This window comes from Cavia porcellus, unplaced genomic scaffold (assembly GCF_034190915.1).
Source record: "Cavia porcellus strain 051 isolate PalLab524CR breed Dunkin Hartley unplaced genomic scaffold, mCavPor4.1 scaffold_4, whole genome shotgun sequence".
In the NCBI taxonomy this organism is placed as follows: Eukaryota; Metazoa; Chordata; class Mammalia; order Rodentia; family Caviidae; genus Cavia; species Cavia porcellus.
The window spans coordinates 47,671,672-47,685,752 of NW_026947487.1; the positions used below are offsets into that span (position 1 = coordinate 47,671,672).

Consider the following 14,081-nt stretch of genomic DNA (forward strand, 5'->3'; position numbering starts at 1 on the left):
CTCACACCTCAGTCATTAGTGTTGAGTGGAAAGAGGGCTTCTGAATCCATGGATGACTACTCTCAAGATTAGGAGAAGGCAGTGTCTATTACAGGGGTAGCACATACATGATAGGACTAAACTCCAAATTATCTGCTTTTCCTTCTGACTTCCTAGAACAGTTGCACAAATTACCTTAGATATAAAAGATATAAGGTAAGAAAACAGTTCATGAGGAAACCAGCTGACATTCTATTACAATAAGGACTAGTATTCGATTCAGAGAAGCATTTATAGGTATGTCAACTTTAATTATCTGTGCTCAGTGATCCTTAAAATGACTCTGCGTTTCTCGCCAAGCTGCATATGTTCCATGTGCTAGACTTCTTTGCCACCTGGGGAACTCTAAAGTTTGCTTCTAAGATGTTTGTGGGAATATTCCAGCGTATCATTTTAGGTGTCACATCCATCGAATCTATTATACAAGCGTAGAAGAAGGGCTTGTTTTGTTTCTTTTCAGGATGGTAGTAGATTTCCCCATGATGAGGTTTTGATAGTGACTTATGTTTTCGTTGGGAACAGGAATAATCTGATCTTTCTGGCCCATAATCACCCATTTTATTCTTCCTCGTGCTTTTGTGTGTATCACAGTAATGGGAATCATAGTTCCAGTGTTCATTCCCACATAAATTAGATCTGGGGCTCCTTCTTTCTTTGCTTTGAGGGTACATGTGGGACTTGCTTTGGTTTTTTGCAACGTGTACTTTAATACTTGATAAAGAGTAGCTTGCTGCACTGTCTGCAGTCCATGAAAATCTCTCTTCACTGAACGATATGCAAGATGACACAGACTGAATGTCCAGAATATCCGAGGAATGGTACCAGTCAGGTGAATGCATTTTGGAGGGTGATCTGTAGTTCTTCCTTCTGTGAGACTCAGAGGAAGATGGTGGCCTATTCAAGGCGTATTTTGTACAGGCTCTAACATGAGGGGAACCTGAATCTTTGCTGTTAGATGATTTCAGATAAGGTAAGATGTCTTTAATGGTGAAGAGATTAGTTGAAGGAATGCCATTCTGAACTTCATATAGAATTTTTTGTGATTCATGACTTAAGTAAGTGTTAGCTTCCAAAAATATACTTTCATCACTGTCGTCTACTTCAGGAGCCATGCACTCATCCAACATAGCTGAATTCTCAGCACCTACCTGAAAATCAGTCAAGTAATCAGAAATCTTCCTTGACTGTGAATCACCCAAACCAGTAGTATTTTTCTGGGTGTTTATATGAAAAGGTTTATGTGTATTTGTTTCTTGAAATGATACGTGATAGTGTTTATGTTTTTCTGGAGTAACATGGGATTTTAACCCTGAAAGAACACTAGTGTCTTCCTGTACCCGACTCCTCTGTGGACCAGGGTCAAAGGTACACCCCGATGCTGGCTCCAGTCCTCTGCGGAAAAGCAGTGAGTCTTCATGGGAATGCTGCTCTTTGGAAGTAATACGTTCCTGTAATACTTCTGTGTCACAGGGCAGAGACCAATTTGCCCCACTGTCATCTGCTCTTTTACGTAAGCCAGTTGTGTTTAAATCAGGGATAAGTTTGGGGAAAGCCTTTGGCTTAGGCAATGTACTTTCAGCAGAAGAGCCCAGGTGACAATGGAGATATTTGTGTTGTAAATTAAGATCTATTTCATGAAGGGATTTTTCATCAAAGAGTAGAAAGATCCCATTTTTTTGCTTTGGTACTTTGACAGAAGAATGACTATCATCAGGCAAAAGTCTCATTTTTTCATGAGCATTGATCATCTCATAAGATTCTCGTACAGTTCTGGCAAAGGCATTCATTTTTATCTCCATTGTTTTCACAGAAAAGTGCCTGTGAAGGTTTTCCTTTCCTTCCACTGAGTACGTTTGGAGCCTTGGTGACCATGATGGTAACTTACGCTTTTTATGCAGTCTTGGATAGAGTAAGCATTGGTTTTCTTCAAAAGTAGGCTGTTTTAGGTAAAAGCTAAACTTTTGAATGGAATTTTTTGCTATCTCTGGTATCTGATTTAGTTTTATTTCAACTGCTTTTGACTCTACATGATTAATGAGATCGTGTTTTTCTTCAGGAGTAAGATGTGTTAAACATTTGTCCTGCAATTTCCTTTCTTCATGATTCACAATATTGTTATTGTCCTTTTCTAATTTTTTCTGTCCCACATTTGTAGTGATACTCATTTTTATTTTGTCTGCTTCTGCTAGGTGTACTGATTGAAGCAGCAAAGCTTGGAGTTGTTGAAGGGACTTCCGAAGCAATTCTAGAAGATATTCTCTTTTTTCTAAAGCTTTTTGGAGTGGTCCTTGATCATCTTTCTCTGAAACAGAGACTCCTTTTGAATTTTCAGAGGTATCAAGTGCAACCTGCAGTTCCTTGAATGTTTCCCGTGGTGACGAAAATGAAACTGAAACCTCATGACTCACTGTTTGCTTTAAATTATCCATTAGTTCAGTTTCTTTCTTCATATTTTCACCTTCTATTTTGTCTGTTGTGGGGTAGGAATGGAATGTAGCAAGAGTTTTTTCTTCATGTTTTTCTGGCTGAGACTTTTGCCCTGGAAAGCGCAGTTCCAGCCTTTCCCCACCTCTGATAGCAGATTTGGTGGAATACATGTTCTCATGTCGTGAATGTGCATCTCTTCCTGATTCAGTGTGTGGCAGTGCAGTGCTTTGCTGGGCGGTGACCATGAAGTTTGAGGTTCGCAGTTGCTCTTCGTTTTTGCGGGGCACATAGTGTTCTGCTTGTTTAACTAGCTTTTTACTATCACCTTTCGCTGACTCTCGATTGGCTCTTTTCTGAACACGTGATTTCTGGACGTGAGATGATTGGCCTCTCTGCCGTGCAGAAGAGGATTCTGTAATTGCTGCTGTGGCTTTGTTTGCTTTGTTCCTCGAATCCAGGTTAATGAGAGGCATGGGTGATACAGAAACAAAAGACTGTGTCACAAGCATGCATGAGTCACCTCTATCTTTGTGCATTGTGCTCTCCAGCACCTTCAAATCCAGTATCCATTCCTTTGCATTAAGGATATGCCACATTGGTGAACTCCTTGGCACTTGGCAGTGTACCCCAATCCTCAGAGCTACCATCGCTGCCTCACACCTTCTTTCTTGCTGTAACATAGATTGGCTTCTTTTTCTTACATGGTCATTTACAGTCTCTCTGTCTGCTACTTTTTTTGCATCTGATAATGCTGAAAGTGGTACAGGAAGAAAGGAAGATGTTTTACTTCTAAGTCTCTCCTCAAGTATCCGTTTACTTTCATACCGTTTATGGTCAAATGGAGAAGGGTAAGAAGCATTAACTTTTCTTAGAACTGCTGTATCTTGCAGTTTTCCCCCATCTTCATGTTTTTTTCCTTTGTGTTTGCTAATATACATATGCAGTTCTGTTCTGTAGAGCTTAGAGGAAGGAAGGAATTTTTTTGACTTGAAAGCCATATCTGTTCCTCTCCTGTATATATTGTTTCTATCGATCTCTTCTTTCTGAGGCAGATCGCTTTTGGTTTTGACATCTTTCATGGTAACACCACCAATTGACTCTGTAGGTATTGTTTCCCTGGCATTTGACCTTGTCTGAAAAGCAGACCTTGAACATTTTGGCATTTTATCACCTAATTCTGATCCTTTCTCCAGTTTGTGGTGAGGGAGTGGTGATAATAAAGTAGATTTCGTCACAACTACACCTCGTTCATCTTGTTGCTCCTGCACTTTCATTTCTTGATGTTTGGGGAACATTACACTCTTTTCTTTTTGTGCTTCACGCTCTTCCTGGTTCTGTGGCATATATTGTTTCCCACTTTGTACACTGGTTAAAATAGCACCAGTAAGTGTTTTTATATTCTTGCTTCCTTTAGGATCCAATGGTACCTGGAAGTTCTGTTTTGAACAAGAGAATTTTGTAAACACTGGTGTACTCTCTTTCTTGATTGTGGGGTTCATATTAAGGAACAGAGTAGATCTCACAGTGGAAGTCTTAGTCAACATCCTATCTGGCTCATTTTTATCCTTCTGACTGCTTTCCTCTTGCTCTTTAGTTTCCCACTGACGGACATTTAAATTGTGTATATATAAAATAGGTGATTTCTCTGTCATCCAACATGTATCGTTGGGATCCACTCTAACCTTCAGACTCATAGCCTCTTCTCTAACTTTGTTTTCTTTCTGTGGCCTGTGTTCTTTTAATTCTTTTATGTCATTTGAAACTTCTGCAGCAGTTACTTTTGATGGTGCTGCTGTTCTTGCATCAGATGATTCCTTGAACTGCAATTTTGAGAAGAACAATTTTATAATTCTGCTTGTCAAATGTGTCATTAGTTCATTTTTATCTTCTTGCGTCTTTCTCCTAAGCTCTTTGGTCTTCCATGGCAACTCCTGGACATTGAGTGGATGTGACAGTGGTGATTTCCATACTTTTGGATCCTCAGATTGGGGGTGCATTTTGTCGTTCCTATCTGTTATGAATCTATCTTTTGTTCCTTCCTGTGTTATGGATTGCATTAGTTCTTTTCTGTTGCTGTAAGATACTTTTGTACCTTTCTTTTTAACTGCCCCTCGGTCCCAGCTCAGGGAAGTTAGGTGAGAAGGTGAGAGGGAGGTTTTCCTTGAAACTGTTTCTGGTTCAGTCTTGCCTTTCCCGTGCTCTTTTGTATTCACAAGCAGTGTCTTTTCCCTGTGGAGACACATCACATGAGATGCCTCTGCTGCCAGTCCTGTGCTTTGGAGGACTATTTTCATGCCTTCTCTTTCTGCCCTGTCCTTGGCCTCTTCAAATGGCCCGTGCTGATCTGCATTCACTCTCACACTGTGCAAGCCAGTGCCTTCCCCTGCACCGTCAGGTCTGTGTTGCCCGGTGCCTGAGGGCACAGGAAGCTTTGCCGCTGGAGGAGAGGGTCTGCGGTGAGGCGGAGCGGGCGTGGAAGGGTGAGTTTCTGTCAGGACCCCACCCAAATTTATTGTTCTTTCCTGCCTCTCTCCTGCGTTTCCTTTAATGCTCCACTGTGATTCTCTTCTGCTCAGAGTACTGTGCTCCTGGGTCATGAGCATGTAAGGTGTTCCTGATGGTTTTGGCACATCATTAGGGCGCACCCAGCCATCTGTGCCTGGGGGTTGTACTCTGTCTGCTTTCTGCGGTAATCTGTGCCACACGTGGCCAGCTGTGGGCTCTGGATGTGCAGAAAACAGTGATTCCTGGAGGACAGAATATGGCGCAGGGTATCTCATTATTCCTGACTCTCCTTTTCCTGTTTGTTCTCCTTCTGTGCCTCTTCTTCCCTCTTCTCCCTCTTCCCCCTCCGCCTCTTCTCCTACTTCGTCCTCTTCTCCCTCTTCTTCTTTTTCTTCTTCTAATGTCTCTAGTTTAGAGATAAATGAAGTGACAAAATGACAAGTTTTTCTCAGATGCATCAGTGTTTTCTCATCATCTTCCCACCTCTGCCCTTGAATTCTTATTTGCAATTTCTTTGTTCTCAGAATAAAGGAAAGGAGGGATTTCTTTGTCTTCCCAGAGGTACATTTGTGTCGTGTTGTGTTCTTCTCAGAAACCTGGGCTTCGCTCTGTTCCCCCTCCCTGTGCTCTCCACTGTCCTTGTTCAGTCCCCTCCCATCTTCCACTTGGGGATCCCGTTTCCCCTGCTCTTTGTCCTCTTCATGTCTTCTCTCCTGTTCTTTCCTCTCTTCCTCCACTCTTACTTGCTTTTCTACCTCTTCATCTACTTTCTTCTGCTCTTTCCCTTGCACCTCTCTCTTCCCGTCAGCTCCTGGCCCTTTATCTTCAGCAGTGCTCCCATGCGCTACAGCTTTGCTGTCCACTCCCCCCTGCTCCTTCCTACCTTCATCCACCTTCCCTTCCTCTTCAGTTCTCCTGTCCACTTTCCCTTGCTCTTTAATGTTTTTATCTACTTTCTTCTCTTCTTTCCTCTCTCCATCCTCTCTCCTTTTCTCCTCAACTTTCCCATCCACTTTCCTTTGCTCTTGATCTTTTTGGTCCACTTTCTCTTTTTCTTTCCTGCCTCCTTCCACTTTTCCTTGCTCTTTAACCATTCTGTCCACTTTCTCCTGTTCTTTCCTCTCTCCTTGCACTATCCCTTGCCCTTCAGCTCCTTCGTTCTCTTGCCCTTCTCCATCCTCGCTCTCTTCCTCGTCACCTTTTCTGTCCACTCCGCCTTGATCCTCAATGCCTGTGTCCTCTGTCTCCTCCGCATCCTCGCTCTCTTCTTCACCTTTTCTGTCCACCCTGCCTTGACCTCTAATTTCTGTTTCCACTTCTCCTCGCTCTCCAACTTTTCCATCTGCTCCCTCGTTCCTCTCTCCAATCACTCTCCCTTGCCCCCTTCCTTCTCCATGCACTCCCTCTTCCTCTTCAACTTCTCTGTCCACTTTCCCTCCTCCATTCACAATCTTCTGCTCTTCTCTTCCTCTGTCCGCTCCCTCTTGCTCTTTCCTATCTCTGTCCACTTTCACTCGATCTTTCCTCTCTCCATCCGTCTTGTCCATCCACCTTTTCTTGCTCTTTCCTTTCATTATCGACGCTCCTCTGCTCTTCAACTTCTCCATCCACTTTCCCTTGCTCTCTCCTCTTTCCTTGCTCTTGAACCTGTCTGCCCTCTTTATCTTGCTCTTTGCTCTCTGGGCCGATTCCTGTTGCTCTTCCCTTTCTCCCCCAAATCTCCTGTGGTCTTCACCTTCTCTGCCCGCTTTCCCTGGCCCTTTCTTCTCTCCAGTCACTCTTGCTTGTGCTTTTCCTTCTCCATGCGCTCTCCCTTTCTCTCCACCTTTTCCGTCTACTTTCTCCCGTTCTGCCCTCTGCTCACCTCCCCCCTTGCTCTTCCCCTTCTCCACTCCCTCTCTCTTGCCCTTCCCCCTCTCTGACCAGCGTCCCTCTTCCCCCTCCTTCTCCATGCACTCCTTACTCTTCACCCTTTCTGTCCACTTCGTCTTGGTCTTTGCACTCTGGGTGCTCCCCACCAGCTCCTTCCCTCCCGCGGTCACTCTCCCTTGCTCCTTCCTCTGCCTCTCCACTTTCTCTTGCTCTTTTCTGTCTCCGTCCACTCTCCCTGCATCTTTTCTGTCCACATCGCCTTGCTTCTCCCTCTCTAGGTCCACTTTCCCTTTCTCTTTATCGTTTCTGTCCATCGTCCTCTGCTCGCTCTTCTCTCCATCCAGTCTCCTGTGCTCTTCAACTCTCCTGTCTACTTTCTGGAGGTCTTTTTTCTCTGTGTCCACCCTCCCTTGCTCTTTCATCTCTCCACCCACTCTCCCTTGCTCTTCCCTTTTTTCATGCATCTTCTCCTGCCCTTGCCTTTCTGACTCCACTTTGCTTTCCTCTTTCCTCTCTCCATCCTCTCTCCTTTGCTCTTCGTCTTCTCCCTCCACTTTCTCTTGCTCTTTCCTCTCTCCGTCCACTCTCTCTTGCTCTTTACCTTTCTCGTCCATCTCCCCTTGCTCTTTTACTTCTCTGTCCACTCTCCTTTGCTTGTCACCTGTTCTGTCCAGTTTCTCTGGCTCCTTACATGTTGCCTCTTTCAATTCCTGGAGTGTCAGCGATGGAAGACAGAACTGGTTTAATCCTTCCACAAATATCTCCTTCGTTCTGGAATCCCATTCCACATGAGTTGAAAGAAAGATGGAATCCCAGGATTTGTTCTGAACTACATCTAGATTATGTTTCCCTTTCTTCTGCATGATCTCTAGTTCTTGTTTCTTACTGTCACACCCTGCCTTCTTTCCATGCAGTATTTGTCTAAATGGTGAGTTCTTCCTCCTCAGGGCGGTACATATGAGGTCCAGTATAACTTTTATGTCTACGATATTTTTTCCAGTTTCCTCCTCCTTTTGCAGCAAACATTTTGACTCCAGTGCAGTGTGCAAACTCTCACAAATAGCTGAGTCTGCTAAGGATATTCTTTTAACATTTGATGGTGCCTGGGACTTTGGTGGCATCGGGCAGCTCTTTAGTATTCTTGGCTTATCTTCTCCTACTTCTGTTCTTGAATACAAATTAAGCTGTGATACAGAGGGTGAAAAAACGCAAGAGCTCATCAGTTTCTGCTCTAATTTATCTTCTTGCACCTTGCTGTCTTGTTTTATTCTGTGCAACAGCAAAGGGAATTCCTTTCCACCAAGGACATAGGGCAGTACATCTTTTTCTAACTTCAAAGTAATTTTACGGCCCATTGTTCCTTTCATTTCCAGTGGTTTTGCTCTGTCCTTTTCTTTGTGTGAAGTATGTTGTTCTGTTCTTTTTACATTATTTGAGAAACTCATCCTGACATGAGGTAAAGAAGGGATGGGATCATATACTTTTGTCATAACCAAACCTGTTTCATTCTTGCTTTGTTTCACATTGACCATTTTCTCTTTTATGTTGCACTGCAGTTTGAGTCTATTGACTGAGTTATCATAGGCAGGGTCATTAACTATATTCTTCAATGTGAGAGCACTTCTAGGGGGGCGTATTTTGTCTTTCATAGCTCTTCGTTTCATGCTATCCTCCTGTCTTTGACTTTCATACAGTAGAGATATAATTCCAGAAAAAGAACGTAAAATTATCCTCGGTAGATATGCTTCTTTGTGTTCATTATGTGTTTCCATGTGCTTTCTAACTCCTAATTTGGGTGAGCTACCATTTGGCTTGATTACCTGTGCCCCATCTGATGATCTTTTTCCTTTTAAAAGTAAATGACTCTCATATTTTGTAGTTTTACCAGATGATTCTAAAAGCAGCATTGTAGTTTGTTTTCTCAATTGCCTTGGAGTAACTGGGGGTGCAGTAGATTCCTGCCCATATTGACATATAGCACTCAGACGATCTTTAGGGGACAAGTATGCTGCTTTTGTCTTGCTTGACATGTTGCCTACTGCAGATAATGCTTGCTCTTTCTCATGCATTAAACATGGCTGGAGCTGTAGACAAAGTGGGGTATAAGATAAATGTTCCTCCACATTCTCAGCGGAGACTGCCAGACGCTGTGGCTCAGTTCCCTTTTTAATTCTAGCGTTTCCATCTGTAACATACACTTGCTGTAATGCTGCTGTATTCTGTGAAGTGGAATAATCCCAGTATGTAGTGTTCACAGCACCTCCCTTTCCTTGTTGCACTGGCATATTAATCTGAAGTAGATCTGCTTTGGAGTGAGATGTGAGCTTTGGAAGAGCTTTGTGTAAATTTATTTCTTGCTGTTCTCCCTTTTCTGTAGTTGAAGTGTGGTACCCCAGACTATCTACTGACGTTACCACTTTCTTTACCAATGAGGATACAATCTGATGTATATCTATTGGAAGATTGGAAGCAGATGCTGGAAGAGTCTTGCCTCTACTTTTTGGTTGATACTCTTTTCTTCCCCCAATTTGCACATTAAGTCCCTTTGCCTTTGGAGGTTGACCCTCTGGACTACTAACTTTATTTGATGCTTTCTCTACTGTGGTGCTTGAAAGTTTTGATTTTAAGGTTGCTTTTGATGGGACTTGTGTTTTTGGAACTTCAGCATTAAGTTGATGCATTATGCAAGAAAAAATGGATTTTAAAAGAATTTCTTCATTCTCTTCATAAATGTTCAGTTTGTTTACCCTTAATGTTTTTGAAAAGTCTAATTTTTGTATATTTGATTGTAATGGGGTGTTGGTTAAATTTGATTGTCTTAGTCCCCATGGCTTTACATTGAAATGTAGAGACAAGCCTTCCTGTGACTGTATTCTTTGTAGCCTATCTGTCACTGTTACTCTGTTACACTCGTTCAAGTTAAGGGACACCATCAATGGTGATAAAATAGTACTTAGGAATATAGGCGCACCTTGTTTCGTCTTGGGTTTGGAGTAGCATCCTAACTGCCTTTGGTGGCTTGTTATGTCACATCCTGCAATATTAAATGTCTTTGCCTTCTTCGCCTTCAAAATTACACGTTTGGGGCTCATTTTATGGGTCTTGTCCATACATTCTAACATGCCTGTCTCTATTTCAGGTACCGGTGAAGCAAGTTTAGAGAAAATGAAGGATTCCAGAGCGGTTGTGGGTGATTTTAGGGCTAATCCTTTCCTTTTTTCTGTTACTGAATCATGCAGCACAGTATTATGAAACCTGTCAGATAGGACCCTAGAGCATACTAAAAAGTTGGTAGTCTGTGATTTCAGGGTCTTTGGTGGTAAATATTTAGGATGACCGTGCCGTGGAATATTAAAAATCTTAGAAATCGGTGCCTTCCTTGCCTTCGCAATTGGAAAGCATCTTTGCCTGTGCAGTGCGCTCAATGGTAACTCCTCCTTATCTAAGAATTGTGGGTACGGATCCTCCACACTTGGTAAGTCCTTCTGTACTTCCATCCTTCTGTTTGGGTTCATCTGGGGAGGTGACACGAGTTTCTGGCTAGGTTCTGACATAACCTCTGAAGGCATCTCATGCTGTGGAACACGTGGATCAAATGCCAGCTTATTTGGGTCCTTAGGAGTCTCTGTTCTCCCGCAGTTTGTTTCTAAGAATGAGGAACTAAGTGCTTTTAGTTCATTAGCATTGGTTGTGAAAGCTGGTTCTAGCTGATGTAACATGCTTGGAGAGATGGAGTTCAGTTCTTTACTTTTTTTGTCATACACTTTTATATTTTTAATAATGCCTGAGATTTCTTGCTGAGTGGAACCTGAAAAGTTGATTTCCTCTGTATCTTTAGACCTATTTTGCTTCTGCAGAAAAAATCCGCATTTTATTAAGGTTGGCATTATTTTCAATAGTTTTTTTCTGAAATGCTTTTTCATGGAAGGAGTCATAAGCTTGGAGACAGAAATAAGATGCAAAGGTGCATCTGCTTTTTCTTTCCTTTGTTGGTATTCTTGCTTTTCAGTGTTGTTCTTGCATTCTGACTCATTCCTATTTTTTGAAGAGTGATGGGCTTTGACTTGAAATACCTGACAGCATGGTGTTTTCTTTGCTTTCGTAGGTGGAACTTTAAGCTTGAGTTTCCTTTCACCATTTGGTAATTTTCTTTTGTTTTTCAGCCCTTTAATGGTAGGTAAAAGAGGCATCAAGATACATACAGAATGCCGATTTAAGTTTGATGGAGTAATTAGTTTTGAAACATCTTCAGCAACTAAATTTGGACTTAAAACTAAAAGTACAAGCTCAGTATTCTTATATACACTGTTCTTTCCCTCAGGTGAATTTTGAATCTTGTCTGAATCTTCAAACTGGGCAGCATATTTGGCTCCATGTAAGTTCTCACCAGACTCTAGGCTCTTGATTACGTTTTTTGTCTCAACAGTATCAGGGGCTGTGATGAACTGTTGGCTTACATCTGTATCCTGGGTCTGTACCGAGTCTTCCGTGTTGGTGGAATGTGGTTTGCTTGTCAACTCTTGAGGCTGAGCAAAACAGCTGACCTTGGTACCAGGCTGCATGTTGACTGGGTTTCTGTTTTGAATAAATTGTTGGGCTTGGCTAGTAGCTTGTGCTTCATAAAACTCATCATTCTGAATAATATTTTGTCCTGGAAAAGAATCTTGTGCTTGGGCAGAAATAACCATGTCAACAGAATGTTGATTCTGAACCAGAGGCTTTTGAGATCCTGAGTACAGATTAATAGCTTCATTTATTAATGTAGCTTTAAGTTTTGAAGTAATTTTATTGCTCATATTTGCTTCCAGAAGTCTAACTTGGTCTTTGGTAAGAAATAAATGAGCAGGAGGGCATGATGTCACATCAAGCTCTTCATTTGTCACAGTGAATTCAGAAATTTTTAAAAAACTAAAGTCACAAGACGATTTTGAGTTTTTCTTTTTGTTGGTCTTCATTAGTGAGAATAATTCCTTCGAGGACAATATTGTTTCATATTCATTTTCTGGGTGCAGTCCATGGCTTAGGAAACATTTTCTTGATTTTGAGTGAAGTAATAACAAAGATGAGCTGGTCCTATCTGAAGATGAGTTACTTCTGTAACCTGCTTGATGTTCACTGGTACCTGCCTGGATTATTTCACTCAATGATAAACTACTGTCTTCAGAGTTGCCTTCATTTTGTTCAGATGTAAGTGTTGAAGTAATTCTTCCTGGAAAGGTGTTAATTCTGAAATATAAGAAAATAATATGCAACTGAACTGTCATTTAGGATATTATGTGTTACAAGGACTTGAGTGTTCAGGAGACTCACTCTTCAATATGAAAATGGATCCATATGGAGATAGAGGGAAACTGATTATCCACATAAAAACATTCATTACCTAGTTGCTTTCTACTAATAGGCTAATCAATTGATGAGGAAAGTAAATCAGTTATTTTTCAGAGAGTGAAAGAATTTACCTCAATCAAATTTTTTTATTTTAAAAAGTAAAGCAGAAAAAAGGGATAACAGTGATACAGAATTTTTTAAAAAGTTGGAAATTATACATATATATATATATATACACACATATGTTGGTAAATGTATATAAAGGTATACATATGTATTTGTATGCAAGATAAGTAACTACAGTATCAACTTCTGTCAGTTGATCAAAAAGTTGTCATTGTTTGATCAATTAATTTTTTTTTTTTGTCTTTTTCATTTTTATCGGTACCAGGGATTGAACTCACGACTGCCTGCTTGAAGGCAGGCGCTTATGCCGCTGAGCTAAATCCCCAGCCCCTGATCAATTAATTTTTGATAGCAGTGAACTAAAGCAGCAAGATTATATTCTTTAAGAAACAACATTAGGTTGGCCATAACCACTAATATAAATGGCCTCCATTCACCAATAAAAAGAAACACAGGCAGCGTGGCTCAGGAGACAGGATCCATCAATATGCTGTCTATAAGAAACACATTTAACCCAAAAGGGGGTTTATAGACTGAAAGTCAAAGGTGAGAAAACAATGCTCTACATGACAGGGAACCAGAAAAAAGTGGGGGCAGCCTGCCCATCAGATGCAGGTTGGTTAGAAAGCCATGACACTTTTATAAAGTGGAAAACTACTCAGTTATAAAGTGTTGTGGGTATTTCTATGAGAGTGTTTTGGGGAGGAGCTTAACATTTAAATCAGCAAACTCTGAGGAAAGCCTACTGTTCCCCCTATTGTGGGGAGGCCTCATCCTATCAGCTTGTATAGTACAAAAGACGGATCTTTGTGCAGAAAAAGGAAATTCTCTGGCAGTCTCTGCACTTCAAGCTTCACATTTTAGACTTGCTAGACACCAAAACTGTATGGATCAATTTAAAAGATGACAGACAGACAGATAGATAGATAATCAGTAGACAGATCTGTTTCTCTGGAGAACTCTTGTCTAACTTATTATCTACACAAATTCTTGGACCTTCCTCTACTCATGTGGAATCAGAAGATCCAGTGAAGGAGCCCAGGAACTGGAGTTTTAATAAGTCCCACCGGTGACTCCAACACATAACAAATACTGAAAGTCACTGTCTTCTGGAAGGACAAGCCTAAAATCAAAACTGCAACGCATAAACTAAGTCAGATAACTCACTAGCTACTTCTTTGAGGATCACAAATGACCTCATAGTTTACAGGAAGCGTAACCTTACTTTTAAGTAAAGCTGTTGAACAAAATGGTTAAGACAGTATATGAAATCATCATGATCTACTAAACCATAGAAATTGCTTGTGCTAAGTGATTATATAGCAACATCTCATTAATTTGGATTTGGTTAATATTTTTAGGCTACAGTAGTGATTATATGTATTCACAGCATAAGAATCCTAGGAAAATATTTCAAAAATGTTAACTAGTTTTCAGGTTTCCTCAATTGTTATTTATTAACGTCCAATATGTAGGCTGTGTTAGGGGCTGAATTGTATTTCTGCAAATTCCTATGTTGAATTCCTCTTAGGACCTTGGAATGGGACCATATTTGGAGCTACGGTTTTTATATAGTGAATTAGGGTCTAATGAAGTCTATTTCTGGGCTCTCCCCTATACGACTATTTAAAGGTTAAGTCTCTAAAAGGTACTGGGGTTAAAGTAATCCCTTAGGGCGAGGGTCCTATAAAATGAGAAAATTCGGAATGTCCTAAATTTAAGTACAGAGGTCCAAAGGATGGAAGAGAGGAGTGAGGAGTGAGGAGTGAGTTGGTTGTTAACAA

At 41.2% G+C, this 14,081-nt stretch overlaps 1 protein-coding gene across 1 annotated transcript; it reads right to left on the reverse strand.

Moving 5' to 3' along the window:
* Positions 1-269: 269 nt before the first annotated feature.
* On the reverse strand, positions 270-9,776 carry Ccdc168 (coiled-coil domain containing 168). The gene has a single exon (XM_063246668.1). The coding sequence runs from the start codon at positions 9,774-9,776 to the stop codon at positions 312-314; it is 9,465 nt and encodes a 3,154-aa protein (XP_063102738.1). The 3' UTR covers positions 270-311.
* Positions 9,777-14,081: the final 4,305 nt, after the last annotated feature.